At 44.0% G+C, this 18,827-nt stretch overlaps 1 protein-coding gene across 2 annotated transcripts in view; it reads left to right on the top strand.

Annotated features, from left to right (window-relative positions):
- The window catches only part of LOC143764771 (3-beta-hydroxysteroid sulfotransferase-like), a 321,966-nt gene extending 304,818 nt beyond the window's left edge, over positions 1-17,148 (top strand). For both annotated transcript variants that reach the window (XM_077250717.1, XM_077250718.1), the window contains exons 7-8: positions 15,511-15,691; positions 16,863-17,148. In XM_077250717.1, the coding sequence (XP_077106832.1) occupies positions 15,511-15,691; positions 16,863-16,966 (285 nt within the window). In that variant the 3' untranslated portion in view covers positions 16,967-17,148. The remainder of the gene's footprint in view (positions 1-15,510; positions 15,692-16,862) is intronic.
- The last annotated feature ends 1,679 nt before the right edge of the window (positions 17,149-18,827 follow it).

Below are 18,827 nucleotides of genomic sequence, written 5' to 3'. Positions count from 1 at the left end.
CTGGTATGTGGCTCCCATCATCCTGTCCTGGTATGTGGCTCCCCCTGTCCTGTCCTGGTATGTGTGGCTCCCCCTGTTGTATGCATTGCTCAGTTCTCTCATTCCTGCATTGCTCAGTTCCCCCGTTCCCGCATTGCTCAGCTCCCCCATTCCCCATGGCTCCCCCCCTTCCCCTAGTTGTATGCATGGCTAACATTGCCCCCCTCCCCATCATACTCACCCTCCTCGCACCTGCATCTCCATCCCTGCATCTCCATTGTCCGGTGGCTCTCCTCTCCTCTGCTCAGTGGTCACGTGGTAACGCTCATTAAGGTAATGAATATGCGCTCCACACCTATGGGATTGGAGACGCATGGATATTCATTACCTTAATGAGAGGTACCACGTGACCGCTCAGCACCGGAGAGGAGAGTTGCCGGCGCCATGACAACGGAGATGTAGGGACGGAGATGCAGTGACAGAGGGTGAGCATGATGTCCGCTCCCCCTCCCCCTGCTAGCGTTCTGGACAATTGACTTGTGTATAAGTTGAGGGGAGCATTTTCAGCACAAAAAACTGTGCTGAAATTCTCGGCTTACACACGAGTATATACGGTTCTCTAGTTACATTCTGGAATAGCAGAATTGCTACTGTCTCTGATAAACATCTGACATAACCACTGCAGCTAATCAGCAGCTTCTGATCTGTAATAGCCTTTATATTGTCCTCTGCTAAAATTGTGAAGGCTGTAGTGCTCAAATGAAATTATTGTCATAAAAAAACTGTACGGGAACATGGAACCAGGAGGAAAGAAATTACAATGGTCTGAGAGATAGGTTTAGCACTCTGGGGCCATTGATATGGGGTTGAACAACTCTTACCAGCATCTTAAGTCCTTATATTCCTATTAATTTACTTTATGAGACATGCAATTAAAAATTTGCCTCTATAATACAGACCAAGAAATTGTCATGTCGGACGCTGTTCAGACCAGGTCGTTCGACAGACAGCGGTAATTCCGCTTTTGACCACTATGTGCTCATTGGCGTCGGCTAGATTTTATCTAGCTGGTCCAGGGTTAAATTACCTGGTGCTCGGATTGGAAGCTGGGCCATGCCCACTGCCTTTAAATAGTTCTCCTGAATATTGGGCGTTGCCGATTATAACTTCTGTCTTGTGCATGTTATCTCGGTCTGGAGTGGTGAGTTAGTAGTTGGAGAATCGTTGCTGGTGGTGTATTTCCCTTTGTCTTATTTGCTCCTTCCTATATTTGTATTTATTTTGCCCTTTGCATTTATAGTGTATTCCTGAGTGACTGCGGCGTGGTGCTTATTTTTCCGTTATCCCTGTCTGTGCTAACTGTGGGTATTGGAGTGTGGACTCTTCACTGGGTGGTGGGTTGTGGTTTCAGCCTAGGGTTGAAACAGGAGATAGGGCGAGGGTGGAGGCTCTGACATGCACACCATCAGTGTAAACTCTGGGAGAGGGTCAGTCAGGGTTTCCCTAGTCTGAGGGAAATCGCAGGGGCCCGGGTTATTAGCTCTTTTCTGCCTAGGTCTCCCGTGACAGAAATGTACAGTATTACTATATATTGTGCGCATTTTAAGTCATCCATAACCATAGACAGTAAAGCAACTATTGACTTTTGAATGAGGTTTTGAAATATTACATACAGTACAGACCAAAAGTTTGGACACACCTTCTCATTTAAAGATTTTTCTGTATTTTCATCACTATGAAAACTGTACATTCTCACTGAAGGCATCAAAACTATGAATTAACACATGTGGAATTATATACTTAACAAAAAAGTGTGAAACAACTGAAATTATGTGTTATATTCTAGTTTCTTCAAAGTAGCCACCTTTTTCTTTGATGACTGCTTTGCACACTCTTGGCATTCTCTTGATGAGCTTCAAGAGGTATTCACCCGGACTAGTTTTCACTTCACAGGTGTGCCCTGTCAGGTTTAATAAGTGGGATTTCTTGCCTTATAAATGGTGTTGGGACCATCAGTTGTGTTGTGCAGAAGTCTGGTGGATACACAGCTGATAGTCCTGCTGAATAGACTGTTAGAATTTATATTATGGCAAGAAAAAAACAGCTAAGTAAAGAAAAACGAGTGGCCATCATTACTTTAAGAAATGAAGGTCAGTCAGTCTGAGAAATTGGGAAAACTTTGAAAGTGTCCCCAAGTGCAGTGGCAAAAACCATCAAGCACTACAAAGAAACTGGCTCACATGAGGACCGCCCCAGGAAGGGAGGACCAAGAGTCACCTCTGCTTCTGAGGATAAGTTTATCCTAGTCACCAGCCTCAGGAATCGCAGGTTAACAGCAGCTCAGATTAGAGACCAGGTCAATGCCACACAGAGTTCTAGCAGCAGACACATCTCTACAACAACTGTTAATAAGAGACTTTGTGCAGCAGGCCTTCATGGTAAAATAGCTGCTAGGAAACCACTGCTAAGGACAGGCAACAACTAAAAGAAGAGGCTTGTTTGGGCTAAAGAACACAAGGAATGGACATTAGACCAGTGAAAATCTGTGCTTTGGTCTGATGAGTCCAAATTTGAGATCTTTGGTTCCAACCACCATGTCTTTGTGCCACACAGAAAAGGTAAACGGATGGACTCTACATGCCTGGTTCCCACCTTGAAGCATAGAGGAGGAGGTGTGATGGTGTGGGGGTGCTTTGCTGGTTACACTGTTGGTGATCTATTCAAAATTGAAGGCATACTGAACCAGCATGGCTACCACAGCATCTTGCCGCGGCATGCTATTCCATCCGGTTTGCGTTCAGTCGGACCATCATTTATTTTTCAGCAGGACAATGACCTCAAACACACCTCCAGGCTGTGTAAGGGCTATTTGACCAAGAAGGAGAGTGATGGGGTGCTACGCCAGACATAAACCGAATTGAGATGGTTTGGGGTGAGCTGGACCGCAGAGTGAAGGCTAAAGGGCCAACAAGTGCTTAGCATCTCTGGGAACTCCTTCAAGATTGTTGGAAGACCATTCCCGGTGACTAGCTCTTGAAGCTCATCAAGAGAATGCCAAGAGTGTGCAAAGCAGTCATCAAAGCAAAAGGTGGCTACTTTGAAGAACCTAGAATATAACACATAATTTCAGTTTCACACTTTTTTGTTAAGTATATAATTCCACATGTGTTAATTCATAGTTTTGATGCCTTCAGTGAGAATGTACAGTTTTCATAGTCATGAAAATACAGAAAAATCTTTAAATGAGAAGGTGTGTCCAAACTTTTGGTCTGTACTTTATACAGTGGGGAAAATAAGTATCTTATACACTGCCAAATTGGCAAGTTTTCTCACCTACAAAGAATGGAGAGGTTTTTAATTTTTATCATAGGTTCACTTTAATTTTGAGAGATGAAATCTTAAAAAAAAAATCGAGAAAATCACATTGTATGATTTGTAAATAATTAATTTGCATTTTATTGCATGAACTAAATTGCTACAATAGAAAAACAGAACTTAGTATGTGGTACATAACATAAAACTTTGCAATTACAGAGGTCAGACATTTTCTGTAGTTCTTGACCAAGTTTGCACACACTGCAGCAGTGATTTTTGGACTTCTCACAGATCTTCTACAGATCTTTACGGTTTTGGGGCTATCACTGAGCAACATTAAGTTTTCGCTCCCTCCAAAAATTTTCAATTGGGTTAAGGTCTGGAGACTGGCTAGGCCACTCCAGGACCTTGAAATGCTTCCTATGGAGCCACTCCTTACTTGCCCTGGCTGTGTGTTGCCATTGTCAAGCTGGAAGACCCAGCCACAACACATCTTCAATGCTCTTATGAAGACAATGAGTTTGTTGGCCAAAATCTTGCGAAACATGACCCCATCTATCCTCCCTTCAATATGGTGCAGTCATCATGTACCCTTTGCAGAAAAGCATCCCAAAGTATGATGTTTCCCCCATTATGCTTCACAGTTGGGATGGTGTTTTGGGGGGTTTACTTCTTCTTCTCCTTCCTCCAAACACGGCTAGTGGAGTTGATACCAAAAAGTTCTATTTTGATCTCATGTGACCACATGACCTTTTCCATGCCTTCTCTGTATCATCCAGATTGTCATTGACAAACTTCAAAAGGACCTGGACATGTGCTGGCATGAGTAGGGAGATCTTACATACGCTGGAGGATTTTAAGCCATTACAGCTGTGGGAGGTTGGATCACTTAGCTGCTCCCTGAGGTAAACACAGGAACACCTTAGGTTAAAATCTCTGGGTGGTTTATTACTTCATAAACCATAAAGCCCAAAATAGTAACAAAAACACAGCGTTTGACACAAACAAAAATAAAAAGTCAGTACAAAGGCCATTCACATTATGGCCCCCATCTTTTGGGACAACCATGCATGGCAGCTCTCACTGGAGCTTCAGCTTGGAGGCCTGCTTTCTCCAAACCAACACGGACAGAAAAAAACACTGGCTGGACATTTAATTCCCTCCAACCACACCCTTGAGGTGGATATATGGTGAGTAGACGTCCCACCTATCTCTGACCTGCTCACCATGAAAGTCAGTCCCTGGCAATAATTGATTTACTCGCAGTTAGTGTTGAGCATTCCGATACCGCAAGTATCGGGTATCGGCCGATATTTGCGGTATCGGAATTCCGATACCGAGTTCCGATATTTTTGTGATATTGGAAATCGGAATCGGAAGATCCCAGTGTATGGTTACCAGGGTCTGGAGTAGAGGAAACTCTCCTTCAGGCCCTGGGATCCATATTCATGTAAAAAATAAAGAATAAAAGTAAAAAATATGGATATACTCACCCCTCCGGCGGACCCTGGACCTTAGCGGTGCAACCGGCAGCCTCCGTTCCTAAGAATGCAGTGAGTGTACAGGACCTGCAATGACGTCATGGCCTTGTGATTGGTCGCGTGACCGCTCATGTGACCGCTCAGGTGACCGCGACGTCATCAAAGGTCCTTCACTCACTGCATTCTTAGGAACGGAGGCTGCCGGTTGCACCGCTAAGGTGCAGGGCCTGTCCGAGGGTTAGTATATCCATATTTTTTATTTTTATTCTTTATTTTTTACATGAATATGGATCCCAGGGCCTGAAGGAGAGTTTCCTATCCTTCAGACCCTGGGAACCATCCAGGATACCTTCCGATATTTGTGTCCCATTGACTTGTATTGGTATCAGGTATCGGTATCGGCGATATCCGATATTTTTTGGATATCGGCCGATCCAATCCAATACCGATACTTTTGAATATCGGAAGGTATCGCTCACACTACTCGCAGTGCATATCATGATGGAGGATAACTTATGGCTTTCACATCACGCAAGATAATAAACTTTGCAACATACAGTATTTCTCCCCTCACATATGGCGCCAGTGACCCTGTCACAAAGCGTAGTCTGTTACTAATGGTAATTAACAAGGACTGACATAGCGGATATCCTTATAACATCTAAAACTGCATTACGCAATAAGAGTCACTCCCAGAGGGAACATAATACTTATATAGAAAAAAGGAGCTCAAGACTCAAAACTACACAGGGCCACTCTAAGTCCGATTAAATATAAATTTTATTGAGTTCAACATAAACATCAAGTACAAAACAAAAGACATACAAGCCCAATCTGTATATATATGAATTTTTATGGACGAGTGTCCGGAAGGGGATATAAGAGCAATAAATAGTATGCACAATGGCTGCAAAAAACACCACTGAGAAATGGGTCAGAAGGGGGTTACATCACAGGCGTATTAGCCCTGTACCCATAACAATGGGCCGAAAAAACAAGTTTTAAACAATAAGAAATATATTGCACATGTGGTATAGAAACCTACATCTATATAAATACCCGGCCATGTACAGGTAAGGAGAGTACTACTCATACCGTCCCCCAGACAAAGTGCTCGTGCTAAAGTGCATTTATACAGGACAGCATCGGTTAAAAACCGAACTTACCCATATCAGAAGGTGATAGTGCAATCACTGTGCATACAGCATGCCCCGACGCGCGTTTCGCGTTGCGGGCTTCTTCAAGAGGCAATGTGGATCTACCTGACATGATTCTATTATTTATAGGACTTGTTAAGCGCTGCACCTGCGAGCGCATGTGGAGTGGGACCGGGGCCGCCGCATCGCTCGTCCGTACGTCCGGCTTCCGATGCGGGTCAAAGGAAAACTTCCTGTGACGTCACTGGCCCGCACCGAAGCCTTCAGGACGACTTCGGAGACGCCGGCGCGCCCAGGACACCACAGCGCATGCGCGTCTGGCGGCGCACAGACGCATAACGGTATCCAAGCGACCGTATGCGCTGTAAGATGAAGATAGAGTACATACATGTCAGGTAAACAATATTTAGTACAGTATGCATAAATAGAAAAATGGGCGCACACAACAATTAAACCACATAAAAACCAATAAGGAAAAAGAAAGAAGAAGAAAGCGCCTGCTATGCTGATGATACTGTTGATAAGTAGCGGGGAGCTTAGAATGTCCATATACTGCTGGATATAAGAATCTGCTCTTGAGTCCCAATATTTCCACATTCCTCACAACAAATGGAGAGAGATGAATATAGTGTATATTCCACTAGTTCCCATATATCGATCCAGCAAAGTAATGTCTTCACCGTCTCCATAGCATAAGTACATTCCAGATAAATATTTCCACCTTGTGCTTAATAGATTAAATATAGGGAGGCAGAAGCAACCCCATAAAGCAAGGCACTAGTATCAAAGAAAAAATATAAAATTAGTTAAAAATAAAATATGCACACATAAAACATACTATACAGAGAGAGGAAGCAGATGTAATAGCCAATTTTAAAGCTACAGAAATGGAGTAAACGACAACTTCTCATTCAAACCATGAGGAGACATTGTATTCAGAGAGACTATCCATCGACATTCAAGCTGCGCCAGAAAACGTTTGGAATTGCCCCCACGTGTGCCCATTTGCACTTTATCAATACCCCTAACCCGTAATCCAGTGGGGTCACAGTTGTGGCGCAGCCTGAAGTGTCGAGGGATAGTCTTAAGAGCAGAGGGATCAGTACAGGTTTTTGCCGCCATGATATCTCTCACATGTTCCCTTGTTCTAGTTCTTAGTTCACGTGAGGTAAGCCCCATGTAGATGAGATTACAGGGACAAACAGCGTAGTACACCACAAATGTGGTGCTACAAGATATGTAGTGAACAATCCGGTAGTCCCTACGTCCATCCGATGTAGTAAAGGATGTAGCCCGATCTATGTTGCGGCACGCCAAACAGGATCCACAAGGGTAACAGCCCCATCTCTGTCTTGGAGCACCAAAAATATTAGGGGAATTAGCCACATAGTGGCTCCTAACTAGAATGTCTTTGAGGTTCCTCCCTCGCCTGGCCGTCAGCAGTGGTCGATCTGGAATAATACATCTTAAAGTGGGCTCTGTTCTAAGGATCGCCCAATGTTTCTGCAAACTTGTTACTAATGGTAATGTTTGAGACTGTGGTCCTATTTCCCTTCAAATTATTGACTAGGTCCTCCCATGTACTTCTGGCCTGATTCTTGACCTTTCTCAGAATAATCCGTACCCCACGAAGTGAGATCTTGCATGGAGCCGACCGAGGAAGATTGACAGTCATCTTGTGTTTCTTTCATTTTCTAATAATTGTACCAACAGTTGTTGCCTTCTCATAAAGCTGGTTGCCAATTGTCCAGTGGTCCATCCAAGCTTTGTGCATGTCTACAATTTTGTCCCTGGTCCTTAGACAGCTATTTGGTCGTGGTCTTGGTGATGAGGTTGGAGTGTGATTGATTGTGTGGACAGGTGTTGTTTATACAGGTAACGAGTTCAAATAGGTAGAATTAATACAGCTAATGAGTGCACAGTAGGAGGGCTTCTTAAAGAAAAACTAAAGGTACCTTCACACTAAGCGACTTTACAACGATAACGATAGCGATCCATGACATTGCAGCTTCCTGGATAGCGATATCGTTGTGTTTGACAGGCAGCAGTGATCAGGATCCCGCTGTGAGATCGCTGGTCATTGCTGAAAGTCCAAAACTTTATTTTGTCGCTGGATCTCCCGCTGACATCGCTGAATCGGTGTGTGTGACACCGATCCAGCGATGTCTTCACTGGTAACCAGGGTAAACATCGGGTTACTAAGCGCAGGGCCGCGCTTAGTAACCCGATGTTTACCCTGGTTACCATTGTAAATGTAAAAAAAAAAAACACATACTCACATTCCGGTGCCCGGCGTCCGCTTCCCTGCACTCCTCCTGCATCCTGTGTAAGTGCCGGCCGTAAAGCAGAGCGGTGACGTCACCGCTGTGCTCTGTGGGAGATGCCGGAGATGTTCGGCGCTGACACAGGATGCAGGAGGAGTGCAGGGAAGCGGACGCCGGGCACCGGAATGTGAGTATGTGTTTTTTTTTTTACTTTTACAATGGTAACCAGGGTAAACATCAGGTTACTAAGCGCGGCCCTGCGCTTAGTAACCCGATGTTTACCCTGGTTACCAGGGGACTTCAGCATCGTTGGTCGCTGGAGAGCCGTCTGTGTGACAGCTCTCCAGCGACCACACAACGACTAAACAGTGATCGGCATCGTTGTCTGTATCGCTGCAGCGTCGCTTAGTGTGAAGGTACCTTTACACGTCTGGGAGACTCAGATTTCTTTCTGTTTGGTAGGTGATCAAATACTTTTTTCTTGAAATAAAATGCAATTTAATTGTTTAAAAATAATACAATGAAATTTTCTGACTTTTATTTTTATATTCTGTCTCTCACAGTTGAACTGTACCTGCGATAAAAATTAGAGACCTCTCCATTCTTTTTAGGTGGGAAAACTTGCAAAACCAGCAGTTTATTAAATACCATGTTTTTTCAGATTATAAGACAAACTTTTTTCACACAAATTTTTTGGGAAAATGCGGGTGCATCTTATAATTTGAATTGAAGCTGCAGTGTCGCTTACCCTGGATGCTGTGGAGCGTGGTCCTAGGGTCTCTGTTGTCGGAAGCTATTGTCAGCGGTTAAGGCAGGAGTCAGGCGATGACTGTGGGTTTCAGGCTGGTGTGATGAGGTGTTCTGCGGTGAGGGGGTTTCTGTTATGACCCCAGTGGCGAGGGTCTCAGAGGTACGTGGAAGTCTGCAGAATACAAAAATCCAGCTCATAGGGCAGTGGTAACTGGGTTGACCATATATCTACTCCTAACGCCAACACTAGAAGTAGCCGGGGATCATTCCTACGTTGATTCTAGATGACACGCTCCAGCCGGAGAATCTAGCTACCCCTAGTAGAGGAAAACAAAAGACCTTTCTTGCCTCCAGAGAAGGGGACCCCAAAGCTGGATAGAAGCCCCCCACAAATAATAACGGTGAGGTAAGAGGAAATGACAAACACAGAAATGAACCAGGTTTAGCACAGAGAGGCCCGCTTACTGATAGCAGAATAAAGAAAGGTAACTTATATGGTCAACAAAAACCCTATCAAAATCCACACTGGAAATTCAAGAACCCCCGAACCGTCTAACGGTCCGGGGGGAGAACACCAGCCCCCTAGAGCTTCCAGCAAAGGTCAGGATACAGATTTGGAACAAGCTGGACAAAAATACAAAACCAAAACAAATAGCAAAAAGCAAAAGGCAGACTTAGCTGATATAACTGGAACCAGGATCAGTAGACAAGAGCACAGCAGACTAGCTCTGATAACTACGTTGCCAGGCATTGAACTGAAGGTCCGGGGAGCTTATATAGCAACACCCCTAACTAACGACCCAGGTGCGGATAAAAGGAATGACAGAAAAAACCAGAGTCAAAAAACTAGTAACCACTAGAGGGAGCAAAAAGCAAATTCACAACAGTACCCCCCCCTTAGTGAGGGGTCACCGAACCCTCACCACGACCACCAGGGCGATCAGGATGAGCGGCATGAAAGGCACGAAATAATCGGCCGCATGAACATCAGAGGCGACCACCCAGGAATTATCCTCCTGACCATAGCCCTTCCACTTGACCAGGTACTGAAGCCTCCGCCTGGAGAGGCGAGAATCCAAGATCTTCTCCACCACGTACTCCAACTCGCCCTCAACCAACACCGGAGCAGGAGGCTCAGCAGAAGGAACTACAGGCACAATGTACCGCCGCAACAAGGACCTATGAAATACATTGTGAATAGCAAACGACACAGGAAGATCCAGACGAAAAGATACAGGATTAAGGATTTCCAATATCTTGTAAGGCCCAATAAAACGAGGTTTAAATTTGGGAGAGGAGACCTTCATAGGAACAAAGCGGGAAGAAAGCCATACCAAATCCCCAACACGTAGTCGGGGACCCACACCGCGGCGGCGGTTGGCAAAGCGCTGAGCCCTCTCCTGTGACAACTTCAAGTTGTCCACCACATGATTCCAGATCCGCTGCAACCTATCCACCACAGAATCTACCCCAGGACAGTCAGAAGGCTCCACATGACCCGAAGAAAAGCGAGGATGGAAACCAGAGTTGCAGAAAAAAGGCGAAACCAAGGTGGCGGAACTAGCCCGATTATTAAGGGCAAACTCAGCCAACGGCAAGAATGTCACCCAATCGTCCTGATCAGCAGAGACAAAACACCTCAAATAAGCCTCCAAAGTCTGATTGGTTCACTCCGTCTGTCCATTAGTCTGAGGATGGAAAGCAGACGAAAACGACAAATCAATGCCCATCCTACTACAAAAGGATCGCCAGAACCTGGAAACGAACTGGGATCCTCTGTCTGACACAATATTCTCAGGGATGCCGTGCAAACGAACCACGTTCTGGAAAAACACAGGAACCAGATCGGAAGAGGAAGGCAGCTTAGGCAAAGGAACCAAATGGACCATCTTTGAGAAGCGATCACATATCACCCAGATAACGGACATGCCCTGAGATAGCGGAAGATCAGAAATGAAATCCATGGAGATATGTGTCCAAGGTCTCTTCGGGACAGGCAAGGGCTAGAGCAAACCGCTGGCACGAGAACAGCAAGGCTTAGCTCGAGCACAAGTCCCACAGGACTGCACAAATGACCGCACATCCCTTGACAAGGAAGGCCACCAAAAGGACCTGGCCACCAGATCTCTGGTGCCAAAAATTCCCGGGTGACCTGCCAACACCGAGGAATGAACCTCGGAAATGACTCTGCTGGTCCACTTATCCGGGACAAACAGTCTGTCAGGTGGACAAGACTCAGGCCTATCAGCCTGAAATCTCTGCAACACACGTCGCAGATCCGGAGAAATAGCTGACAAGATAACTCCATCTTTAAGAATACCAACAGGATCAGCGACTCCAGGAGCATCAGGCACAAAGCTCCTAGAAAGAGCATCGGCCTTCACATTCTTTGAACCTGGTAAATACGAGACAACAAAATCAAAGCGGGAGAAAAACAATGACCAGCGGGCCTGTCTCGGATTAAGGCGTTTAGCAGACTCGAGATACATCAGATTTTTGTGATCAGTCAAGACCACCACACGATGCTTAGCACCCTCGAGCCAATGACGCCACTCCTCAAATGCCCATTTCATGGCCAACAACTCCCGATTGCCCACATCATAATTTCGCTCGGCAGGCGAAAACTTCCTAGAGAAAAAGGCACAAGGTTTCATAACAGAGCAACCAGGGCCTCTCTGCGACAAAACGGCCCCTGCTCCAATCTCTGAAGCATCCACCTCAACCTGAAAGGGAAGTGAGACATCGGGCTGGCATAAAACAGGCGCCGAAGTAAACCGGCGTTTCAACTCCTGGAAAGCCTCCACGGCAGCAGGAGCCCAGTTAGCTACATCGGAGCCCTTCTTGGTCATATCCGTCAAAGGTTTCACAATGCTAGAAAAATTAGCGATAAAACGACGGTAGAAGTTAGCGAAACCCAAGAACTTCTGAAGACTCTTAACTGACGAGGGCTGAGTCCAATCAAGAATAGCTCGGACCTTGACTGGGTCCATCTCCACAGCAGAAGGGGAAAAAATGAACCCCAAAAAGGGAACCTTCTGTACACCAAAGAGACACTTTGAGCCCTTGACAAACAAAGAATTTTAACGCAAAATTTTAAAGACCAACCTGACCTGCTCCACATGCGAATCCCAATTATCAGAAAAAACCAAAATATCATCCAGATAAACAATCAAAAATTTATCCAGATACTTCCGGAAAATGTCATGCATAAAGGACTGAAAAACTGAAGGCGCATTGGAGAGCCCAAAAGGCATCACCAAGTACTCAAAATGACCTTCGGGCGTATTGAATGCGGTTTTCCATTCATCACCTTGCTTAATGCGCACAAGGTTGTACGCACCACGAAGGTCTATCTTGGTGAACCACTTGGCACCTTTAATCCGGGCAAACAAGTCAGACAACAGCGGTAAAGGATACTGAAATTTGACAGTGATCTTATTTAAAAGCCGATAATCAATACAAGGTCTCAAAGATCCGTCCTTTTTGCCACAAAAAAGAATCCCGCACCAAGAGGGGAAGAAGACGGACGAATATGTCCTTTCTCCAGAGACTCCTTGATATATGAACGCATAGCGGTATGTTCAGGTACCGACAGATTAAACAGTCTACCCTTAGGAAATTTACTGCCTGGGATCAAATCTATAGCACAGTCACAGTCCCTATGAGGAGGCAGTGCACTGGACTCAGACTCACTGAAGACATCCTGATAATCAGACAAATACTCCGGAACTTCCGAAGGCGTAGAAGAAGCAATAGACACAGGCAGGGAATCCCCATGAATACCCCGACAGCCCCAACTTGAGACTGACATAGCCTTCCAGTCCAGGACTGGATTATGGGTCTGTAACCATGGCAGCCCTAAAACAACCAAATCATGCATTTTATGTAAAACCAGGAAACGTATCACCTCGCGGTGTTCAGGAGTCGTGCACATGGTAACCTGTGTCCAATACTGCGGTTTATTTGCTGCCAATGGCGTAGCATCAATACCCCTAAGAGGAATAGGATTTTCTAATGGTTCAAGAGTAAAACCACAGTGCTTAGCAAATGACAGATCCATAAGACTCAGGGCAGCACCTGAATCCACAAACGCCATGACAGGATAAGACGACAGTGAGCAAATCAAAGTTACAGACAGAATAAATTTAGGTTGCAAATTACCAACGGTGACAGGACTAACAACCTTAGCTATACGTTCAGAGCATGCTGAGATAACATGTGTAGAATCACCACAGTAGTAGCACAAGCCATTCCGGCGTCTATGAATTTTCCGCTCATTTCTAGTCAGGATTCTATCACATTGCATTAAATCAGGTGTCTGTTCAGACAACACCATGAGGGAATTTGCGGTTTTTCTATCACATTGCACCGAATTAGGTGTCTGTTCAGACAACACCATGAGGGAATTTGCGGTTTTGCGCTCCCGCAACCGCCGGTCAATTTGAATAGCCAGTGCCATAGTATCATTCAGACCTGTGGGAATGGGAAAACCCACCATAACATTCTTAATGGCTTCAGAAAGGCCATTTCTAAAATTAGCGGCCAGTGCACACTCGTTCCAATGTGTCAGCACGGACCATTTCCGAAATTTTTGGCAATACACTTCAGCCTCGTCCTGCCCCTGAGACATAGCCAGCAAGGCCTTTTCTGCCTGAATCTCAAGATTGGGTTCCTCATAAAGTAAACCGAGCGCCAGAAAAAACGCATCAATATCAGCCAATGCCGGATCTCCTGGCGCCAGCGAAAAAGCCCAATCCTGAGGGTCGCCCCGTAAGAACGAAATAACAATTTTTACTTGCTGAGCAGAGTCTCCAGATGAACAGGGTCTCAGGGACAAAAACAATTTACAATTATTCATGAAATTCCTAAACTTAAACCTGTCTCCGGAAAACAGTTCAGGAATCGGTATTTTAGGTTCTGACCTAGGATTTCTGATAACATAGTCTTGTATGCCCTGCACACGAGTAGCCAGCTGGTCCACACTTGTAATCAAGGTCTGGACATTCATGTCTGCAGCAAGCATAGCCACTCTGAGGTAAAGGGGAAGAAGAAAAAAAAAAAAAAAACTCAGAATCTTCTTTCTTATAATCCCTCTTCTGCAATGCATTAAACATTTAATACTGGCCTGGCAAACTGTTATGACCCCAGTGGCGAGGGTCTCAGAGGTACGTGGAAGTCTGCAGAATACAAAAATCCAGCTCATAGGGCAGTGGTAACTGGGTTGACCATATATCTACTCCTAACGCCAACACTAGAAGTAGCCGGGGATCATTCCTACGTTGATTCTAGATGACACGCTCCAGCCGGAGAATCTAGCTACCCCTAGTAGAGGAAAACAAAAGACCTTTCTTGCCTCCAGAGAAGGGGACCCCAAAGCTGGATAGAAGCCCCCCACAAATAATAACGGTGAGGTAAGAGGAAATGACAAACACAGAAATGAACCAGGTTTAGCACAGAGAGGCCCGCTTACTGATAGCAGAATAAAGAAAGGTAACTTATATGGTCAACAAAAACCCTATCAAAATCCACACTGGAAATTCAAGAACCCCCGAACCGTCTAACGGTCCGGGGGGAGAACACCAGCCCCCTAGAGCTTCCAGCAAAGGTCAGGATACAGATTTGGAACAAGCTGGACAAAAATACAAAACCAAAACAAATAGCAAAAAGCAAAAGGCAGACTTAGCTGATATAACTGGAACCAGGATCAGTAGACAAGAGCACAGCAGACTAGCTCTGATAACTACGTTGCCAGGCATTGAACTGAAGGTCCGGGGAGCTTATATAGCAACACCCCTAACTAACGACCCAGGTGCGGATAAAAGGAATGACAGAAAAAACCAGAGTCAAAAAACTAGTAACCACTAGAGGGAGCAAAAAGCAAATTCACAACAGGTTTCGCCGACATTTTGTGAAAGCTCGGAGCCCCTCACTTTACATACTCTTCTATGTGGTGGACTCCGGGAAGACTGCCGCCGGAGGTGACACATGAGAAAATTGGGATCTCGGCACCAAGATTAAATCTCCCAAGATCTCAATTGCACATCTCCACCTTTTGGAGGCCATTTTACCGGAGTACATTGCATTAGAAAGTATGAAAAATGCGGGGCTCCGGGTTGTCACCAAATCTCAGTGGAGCCCCCACACCACTGAACACCTCGTTCAACAAGCCTGGGGCACGCAGCCATGGCTCAACTTATGCTGCTGCCGAACACCCCACATTACAAACCTGGAGTCGGCAGCATTTCCTGCCCCTGCCAGAAGCAACTCTTCCACCTGAGATCCGTCTCCAGCACCGCTGCCTCCCAGGTAAGCTACTGCAAAAGCAGATTATAGCCTGCACCATTTTATTAAAAAAATTTTTTCCTATTTTCCTCTCCAAAATTTGTTGTGGGTCTTATTAACTGATGCTTCTTATAATCCACAAAATATGGTATTTTTTCCCCACTGTATATATATTTATTTTTTTACCTTAATATTCATGTAGGTTAAGTATATGAATCTGAGTTTAGTTAATTTGTTCTTTATTATTAAAACTTGCTTATTAACATTTGCATTTTGCTCTAGGATTTGAGGAGCAATGTTATTAAAATAATTAAATTCCTTGGAAAAGAACTGGATGACGCAGCCATAGACTCAGTAGTAGAACATTCTTCTTTTCAAGCAATGAAAAACAACCCAATGTCCAACTATTCTGCAGTGCCTAATGCGATTTTCAACAAAGAACATGGAGCATTTCACAGAAAAGGTAAGGCATATAATAAGAATATATTTGAAGATAAGAACATAATAGCATCTTATAATGTATTTAAGAGTAAATTTCACCTAAACGAGGAAATAAGTTTCGAGATGAACGTTACTCGCTCCAAGGTGGCATCTGAGGGTTCACTTTAATTTTTCCTAACTAGTTATTAAAATAAGTCAGCTGAGAGAACTAGAGAAAAGTGCATTCCCTATCAAAATGATTCCTTACTATGCAAAAACAACTGAGTAATTAGTGCTGACAGCACAATGTGTCCGTGTACTATACTCAGGCACCACAGAAAGCAATATTTTCTAGCAGTCTGTTCAGTCTTGTAGTCACTCATAAGGGCTGTAATGAGATGATGTCTGGCACTTTTCTAATTTCTGATAGCACAACTTTGGCCATATCCTCACTTCGAGCAACCAGCAATCGGCAACCCCATTCTGCAACTTTAACTGGTCTGTTATGTTGTTGCTGTGGTCTCTAAACACTTTCAATTTCAAATAATACCACTCAGTTAATTTTTAAGAATCAAGAAACAAACAAATTTCACAAACTGACCACTTGTACCGTGTCGTCCTGTTACAGTGCTCCATGATGATCCATGATTTCGGTGATCTATTTAGTTCAATCCAATCTTCTTCGGAAATGTCAGAAAAGGCAGACTGCATGGCCAGAGGATAGATTTAATACACCTGTGGCAATAGATCTAAATGAAGAACAAGAGTTCAGAGAACAAGAGATGTGTCCCTACAATTTTAACAATTTTGTTCATGTTTTCTTCCTTAATATCTGTAAATGGCATGATTAATGCACATTATGTTTTCTACTCTCTCAAAATGACATTTTTTAGAAACATTGGAATAGATCAGTTATCTGTTATCACCATATAACCAAGGGGTTGTAAAAGAACTAAAATGCTAACTTTGTTGAGACCGAATGCCGACCAACAGCTTATGTATAACAGTCACTGTCGCTAGACATTCAGAGGTCAATATGCAAAGAACAGGACCCCAAATAATCTTTCTCTTATTGTCCTGTCAGCTCAACTCCTTAGTGTTTCTAAATCCCCACATTATTGCCCTAGGCAGGCTTCTTATGCAAAGCAGCAGAAAGTTCAAATCAATACCAGCAAATAAAAATAATAACAAAGTATTTTTTTTTCCTTCTGCAGGTATTGCTGGAGATCATAAGAATCATTTTACTCCTGCTCAAGAAGAGGAGTTTGAAAGGATTTACAAAGACTGTATGAAAGACATTAATTTTTCCTTTGCATAATGATATAGATAAGAAATTCTGGGTTAGGATGTCTCCACTTCACATTTTAACTCAGGCATTAAGAAATACCTAGGCAATCTGTAAAGTCGAAATATACAATATATTGGCATTGGAGAGTAAGAATTGTTTAGTTATTTACAATAGGATGTATGAAATCATTCAATAAAAATGTTTGTATCCATTTTAGTATAAAGCTTCACTTTTTTAAACTCTTTGCGCCAGAGCCTGTTTTCACTTTTGTGACCAGGCCAACTTTTACCATTCTGACCAGTGTCAATTTATGTGGTTATAACTCTGTACTCTTCAACGCAACCCAGTGATTCTGAGAATATTTTTTCGTGACATATTTTACTTCACGATAGTGGTAAACTTTGTTCAATATAACTTGTGTTAATTTCTGAGCATATCAGAAATTTAGCAACATTTTAGAAAATTTCACAAATTTAAAACTTTTTTATGCCCTTAAATCACAGAGTTATGTCCCAAAAATAAATAATAAATAACATTTCCCACATGTCTACTTTACAGCAGCACAATTTTTAACCCCTTTCTACCATTGGACATACTATTCCGTCCATGTGGGATGGGCCCTACTTCCCATGGACGGAATAGTACGTCTAGCGAGATCAGCCATGCTCACGGGGGGAGCGCGGCTGGGTGTCAGCTGACTATCGCAGCTGACATCCGGCACAATGTGCCAGGAGCAGTCATGGACCGCTCCTGGCACATTAACCCCTGGAACACTGAGATCAAATCTTTACTATCATACCGCCAAAGAAAAAGTGGAATAACACGCGATCAAAAAGACAGATATAAATAATCATGGTACCGCTGAAAACATCATCTTGTCCCTCAAAAAATGAGCCGCCATACAGCGTCATCAATGAAAAAAGTTATAGTCCTCAGAATAGTGTTGAGCGATACCTTCTGATATTGGGAAATATCGGGATTGGATTGGATCGGCCGATATCCAAAAAATATTGGGTATCGCCGATTCCGATACCGGAAACCAATGCAAGTCAATGGGACACAAATATCGGAATTCAAATAAACCCTTTCTTTCCTTGTAGGTTAATTCTACATGAAGGAAAACAACTAAGAATAATGTAGAATGTATTGGGGGAGGTGGAGGAGACATTAAAGGCATAGAGGCTTAGCCTAATCAAATGGAATAGTAGGAATTAATTTTATTTTTAAGACGTTCGGCGTTACAAAGATATTGACTATGTTAAGCTTTTTTATATTTTGGCAGATATTTATTTTTCACTACTTCCATGCTCTTCACCTTGTTTTTTACTTCTCCCACACTTTCCCCTTCATCATCCTCTCCGGGGTCGTTGTTTTATTCAGCGTGGTCTTCAGGGTCGTCGGTCTCCGGGGTTGTCATCTCCGGTGTCATCATCTCAGGGATCATCGTCTTCTATGTGGTGGTCTTCAGGGTCGTCGTTTTTAGGGTCATCGTCAGGGAGATCCAGAGTGATTACTAAAAACCATTTCAAAAAGCTTGAACTTGGAAATGTAGCAGAAGGTACAAGAAGGCTGAGGAACTGCCGAGAACCAGCTGATGGTACTGGAACCCGGATGGGTAGCACAAGGTACAAGAGCCAATGGAACTACCGAGGACCAGCTGACGGTACTGGAACCCGGTTACTAAGCAGGAGGTACCCGTGCCAGAAAGCACTACCAAGGACCACCAGACGTTGGTGGAACTCAGATACCAAGAAGGAGGCACCTAAGCCAAAGGCTCTGCCTGGAACCAGCTGACGGTACTGTAACCCAGGGAGACCTATTCAAGATTGACTTCCAAAGAACCAGCTAATGGTGCTGGAACTCAGATAGGCAGCAAAAGGTCCACATGAAA

The sequence above is a fragment of the Ranitomeya variabilis genome, chromosome 4, assembly GCF_051348905.1.
Source record: "Ranitomeya variabilis isolate aRanVar5 chromosome 4, aRanVar5.hap1, whole genome shotgun sequence".
NCBI lineage: Eukaryota > Metazoa > Chordata > Amphibia > Anura > Dendrobatidae > Ranitomeya > Ranitomeya variabilis.
The sequence above is the reverse complement of the archived record's forward strand: the minus strand, read 5'-3'. Positions and strand labels throughout refer to the sequence as shown.